The 5,288-nt window shown below is 57.5% G+C and overlaps 1 protein-coding gene across 1 annotated transcript in view; it reads left to right on the top strand.

Annotated features, from left to right (window-relative positions):
• Positions 1 to 5,288, top strand: part of HM13 (histocompatibility (minor) 13) — a gene marked incomplete at both ends in the record, with an annotated part of 5,759 nt that overhangs the window by 278 nt on the left and 193 nt on the right. Inside the window, 5 exons of the mRNA XM_010014898.1 lie at positions 1,139 to 1,221; positions 2,012 to 2,100; positions 2,761 to 2,846; positions 2,957 to 3,082; positions 4,821 to 4,878. Coding sequence (XP_010013200.1) covers positions 1,139 to 1,221; positions 2,012 to 2,100; positions 2,761 to 2,846; positions 2,957 to 3,082; positions 4,821 to 4,878 — 442 coding nt within the window. The remainder of the gene's footprint in view (positions 1 to 1,138; positions 1,222 to 2,011; positions 2,101 to 2,760; positions 2,847 to 2,956; positions 3,083 to 4,820; positions 4,879 to 5,288) is intronic.

Genomic DNA, 5,288 nt, shown 5'->3' with positions numbered 1-5,288 from the left:
CTGCTCCGCGTCACCACGCGGGAGGCCGCCGGGTCTCACCTCAGTTGTCACAGCTCGGGGGGAAACTGGATCCTGTTTGTGCACAAGGTGGTTCTGGAGAGCAGCCGAGGGGTGAGTTCACCCCTGAGCTCTGCCTGTCCCCGTGGGCTCGCTGAAAGCAGAGGGTGCCGGGGACCACTGAGTGTCAAGTTGAGGGTGCTGAGGTGCTGGCACAGGGTGCCCAGAGGAGCTGTGGCTGCCCCATCCCTGGCAGTGTTCAAGGCCGGGTTGGACACAGGGGCTTGGAGCAACCTGCTCTAGTGGAAGGTGTCCCTGCCCGGGGCAGGGGTTGGAGCTGGAGGAGCTTTAAGGTCCCTTCAACCCAAACCATCCATGATTCTGTGAATGCTGCTGTTTCTGCGTTGTGCTTCCAGAGCTGTCCTGCTGACACCCCAGCTTCCAGCCCTGCTGTCCTGCAGGGTGGTGGGATGCTCCTGCCTGGCCAGGAGGAGAGGCTTAAGGTGCAAGGTTGGGAACGCTGCAGTTACCACACAGCAGCCAACTGCTGCTTGCTCCTGGCTGGGATGAGACACCAGGAGGAGGAGCACTGGATGTGCAGTGTGGCCCTGCTGAAGTGGCTGCACGATCAGCAGCTCTTCCCTTTTAAATACCTGCAGTCATGAGCTCCCCTGTTCCAGCACCCTCTGCCAGGAGAGCAGAGGGGACCCCAGGCCCCTGTGCTGGGCTGCAGGGGGATGATTCGCTGTGTGTTGAGGGCAGGACTACTGATGATTCCCAGGTTAAGGAGGGGGTGCTGCTGCTCCCCTCTGCTGGCGCAGCCCCTGGGGGTGGTGCTGTGCCTCCCCCCTGCCCAGCTCTGCAGGGGACACACGGAGGAAGCTCTGTCCTCCTTTCTGCCACGCAGGAGTTATTTTTTGACCCAAGCAGCACAACAGCTCACAGGCCCAGTGTGCTTGTTCTGCGAGCACGTGGCTATTTCCAACCCATCTCCCATCAGCAGTGCAGGAATTTGGGTTATTCCAGCTATTCTTCTCCTCTCCCTGGAGCACTGGCACAGCAGCTGCCAGTAGGAAACGTGAAGTGCTCTAGGTAGGGAGGACACTGCGGTTACTAACCCCCCTCTGGATGTGTCTTGCAGATATTCTCTCAAGAGTACATCAACCTTCTGCTTTCCATGTATTTCTTCGTGCTGGGGATCCTCGCCCTGTCCCACACCATCAGGTACAGCAGAGGGGAGGCTGTGACTGGCACAGGGGTGTCTGAGGCTGCCCCATTGCCTTGTGGCTCTTGGGGTGTTGTCCCTTGGTGGTGTGAATCCTTCCTTGTGGGGGAACCAAAGTACCCTGTAGAGCATCACTGGGAGAGCTCGTGGCCGCATCGTGGGACAAGGCCAGCTCACCCAGAGGAGCTGCTGTGGCGGGCACAGTCCTCGCTGCCCTGTGCAGGGAGGGCTCCCTGGTGCCAGTGTTCCTCTCACTGGGATGGCTCAGACAGGCAGCTGGAGCTCACAGTAACATCCCCAACCTCTCGCCCCGATGCTCAGCTCGAGGTGTTGAAAACTCAGGCTGTTGCAGTAACTGAAACAGTCAAACTGGTTTCCTGTTTCCTGAGCTCCAGGGCCTTGGGGACCTGCTGCTTTCCCTAGACTGGTGCTGGGCAAGGGCTTTGCCTCTGCTCCTGGTTCCACACAAAAGCCATGCAGTGGTGGCCCAGCCAGATCTGGGTGCCCGGGGAGGGGCACAGGGCACATGCTGGGGCTTGTGGTGGGTCTTCCCTTCTGTATCTCTTGCCCTTTTGGGAGACTGTCACATACTGACAGGTCAGACCCCTGGGGAGGACGAGGTCCCACGTCTGTGGTTTGGTGCCTGAAGCTGGGGCTCCTGCTGGTCCCTGATGTGGCAAACCTTGGTGTTCCCCTGCCTTGGGAAGGGGTGTGGGCTGACATCCGTGCTGGGCAGCACCTCCTGCAGGGTTTCTGTCCAACTGCCCTTCTCTACCCCTCTCATTTCAGCCCCATGATGAACAGATTCTTCCCTGCAAATTTCCCCAACAAACAGTACCAGCTCCTCTTCACCGAGGGCTCCGGGGAGAGCAAGGAGGGTACGTTGGCTCGCCCGTCTCGCTGGGGGCCTGCATGTTTTCTGCCTTTACTCTTCTGGTTTTTGCTCACTTGGTGTTTTGACTTTCAGCCCGCTAAGACAACCTTCTCAAAGGCTTCCCTCTTGCTCCCCACTGTGCTTCTGCAGCCAGAGTGAGCCCGTGTGTCCCTGCAGAGCTGGGGCTGCCCCGTGCATCTTCTTGCACCAGTGCTCTCCCTCTGTGCTGCCTCTGGCTGGCAGCAGAACCCTGTAAGCAGGTCCCAGAGTGCTGTAGGAATGGAGCTGTGGCTGCTGTTAAATGCACTGCCTTTATTTAAGCTCCTTGGGTAGCACAGTTCTGGCTGCCTTAACTGATCTGATGATCAAATCTGATCTGATGACTCAAGTCTTTGCACCCTGAGAAGCATCCTAGCCCATAGCTTTACTGGTAAGGGAACTTTTCTGGTGCTGCCACCAGGAGTTAACTGGTGCAGGAAGAGGGAGAAGATTTGCCTTAGGCAGAGCCTGAGACCAATTTCCCTGTTGACAGAAGGATCACAGATGCTGTCCATGTGGCAGAGTCTGGCTGAAGGAGAAGGTCTGGGCTTGCCATTGCCATGGTCTGTGTCACTCCAGCTCTGAGGGGAGCTGCCCAACACCCACCTTCTCTGTTCTGTTGCAGAAATAGTGAATTACGAGTTTGACACCAAGGATCTCGTGTGCCTGGCCCTGAGCAGTGTCGTGGGGGTCTGGTACCTGCTGAGAAAGGTAAGTGAGCCACAGCCAGGCAGGGACCAGGCTGGATCACAGCCGGGCCCCTTTCCACACGAGTCAGCACGTGCAGTGGGACCCAGATCTCCTCTTCCTGTCGTTCTCAGCACTGGATTGCCAACAACCTCTTTGGGCTGGCGTTCTCCCTCAACGGGGTGGAGCTGCTGCACTTGAACAATGTCAGCACAGGCTGCATCTTGCTCGGGGGCCTCTTCATCTACGACGTCTTCTGGGTAATGGGGAGCGCTGCCCAGGGGGGCGGTGGGAGGCGTGGGGCTGGTGTTGTGCCTCCCTGGAGGCTGCGCCCTGCCTGGACACACGTTTGCAGTCGGGATTTCCACTTCCTGAGCCCGAAGCGGTGTGATGATGGAATCAGACAGTGGTGGGATGTGGCTCAGGGAACGCATTTTCTCTTCATCTCTGGTTTAGAGAGCCCAGGGTTGACAAGAATCTCCCCAGGGCTGGTGTGGGGTATCTGGGTCCATGGCATATCCAGTTCTGGTGACCTGTATTCCCCCCTGAGGTTCTCCTGATGCCTGACAGAGCCGTTGGGTGGGCTGGAGGACAAGGCTGCTCTGGGGTGTACACTGGCCCTGCTTGTATGGGCTGTGCCTCAGTTCTGTCATCTGCCAGCTTCATTAGCATCCCTCTGTTCTCATGCACAGAGGATCAAACACTGGAATGTCTCCAGTCTATTCCCCTCAGCCAGTGCCCTGCCCTGACAGCTTCATTTGGGGGATTTCCTTCTCTCTCTGCCATGGACCTGAGTGCATATTGCTCCTTGTAATGTCCATATTTCCCAGTTTTTCCTGCTGCCTCCACCTCCTGAATGCCTTAGAGCCTTGTATACCTTGAGGTCTGTCCAGCAGCTCTGCAGCTGCCTGAATAATCCTTCCCTATTTGAGCCTGGCTGCTGTGTGTTGCTGTGTACTTGGCTGGTGCTGCTCCTGTGTCACAGGCTCCTTAACAGAGTGAGCTCTGTGGTTCCTTGGCCTCTGCCACTTCCTGTGCTGCTGGGGAGGGTTCAGCCTCCTGGCTCAGCACAGCTGGTGCCTCGTGCCCTGCTCGGGGTGCCAGTGTCTTCCTGGTGCTTCAGAGACAGCCAGAGCGTGCCCCTCACTGCGCTCCCCTTCCTGGCTCTGTCCTGCCTCAGCTCCCTGGCAGGTCACTGTTGCCAGAGCCCCACAGAAGGGCTGTCTTGAACTGGAGTCCCTCTTACTGTGCCCCTCTGCAGGGACTGGTTGCTTGGTCTAAGCATGGATTTAATCACAGTGAGACCCAAGGAGGAAGGAGAACTGCTCCGTGCATCGATGATGTTGCCCCTTTCATAGTCTTGGGGTGGATTTGCATGTGATGCCTTTCCCTGGTCCCAGTGTGGAGTCCTGTCACTCCGTAGCGATGCCCAAAGCTTGCTGCACCCTATGGGAGTTAATCTAATGCTCAATGCTTGCTTTAAGGTTTCTTTTCAGTCTCTGTCTCTAGGATCTTGCTCACCCAGTGCTCATCAGTACCTGGTTTATTCACCTGCTGCTGGTGTGGCCAAGCACTGGAGGCTTGGAGATGAAAAGGAACAGGAATGAGGGTGGTTGACCTGGGTGTTTGCATCCACCCCCAAACGATGCCAGTGTTTAAAGCCGATAGTGCAGAGCAAATAAATGACCTCAGAGCAAAATGCAGCTGAGCTGGCAACTGCTGTGGTCCCTGCTGGAGCTCCTGGGCAGCAGCCTGCTGCCGGCTGGGGTCTGCTGGGAGCTCTTTGGCCATGCTCGCCTCCTCAAGCACACTCCTGGGCCCTCTCCCCGGGCTGTGGGCTCACTGCAGGACTCCTCTGCCCACAGTTCAGTTATTTTTGCCCCTCTTTGGCTATTTCATGCACTGAGGCTGCGCCAGGCCCTGAGGTGACGCTGTAGCTGGGCATGTGCCTGGTCCTGTGCTGCTGTGGTCACCGTGGCCTCCTCTGCTTGTCCCCAGGTCTTTGGCACCAATGTGATGGTGACAGTTGCCAAATCGTTTGAGGCCCCGATAAAATGTGAGTAGATGTTCCCTGTGTGCTGGAGGAGGGGCTGTGCTGCTGGAGGTGGCTCGGGGGGTGGGATGTGTGCAGGAAGGTTTCCTCCTGGTGTCCCCTTAGGCTGCTGCGTGGTGCCAGCATCTCTGGAGAGGGATGCTTTCATCGCCCTGAGCTGGCTGGGTTAGTTGCACCCACAAAGGGGGCAGTTTCAGCTGCTAAAAAAGATGCAAAAAACCCTACAGACCCCTCTAAACCAGCAGGAGGGTGAATTTGTGCTGTTGTGGAGCACGCAGTAGTTTGGGTCCTGCGAGCTGGGGTTGGAACCTGCTCCTGGGCTGGCTGAAAACCTCTTGATTTCTCCTCCTGGTGCCTGGAGTTGTCCCAGGAAAGAGGAACAAGGGGAGCTGCAGAGGAGGAGAGGGCTGAGG

Source organism: Nestor notabilis, unplaced genomic scaffold, assembly GCF_000696875.1.
Source record: "Nestor notabilis isolate BGI_N333 unplaced genomic scaffold, ASM69687v1 scaffold25335, whole genome shotgun sequence".
Taxonomy (NCBI): Eukaryota; Metazoa; Chordata; class Aves; order Psittaciformes; family Psittacidae; genus Nestor; species Nestor notabilis.
This window is presented reverse-complemented; position numbering and strand designations above follow the sequence as displayed.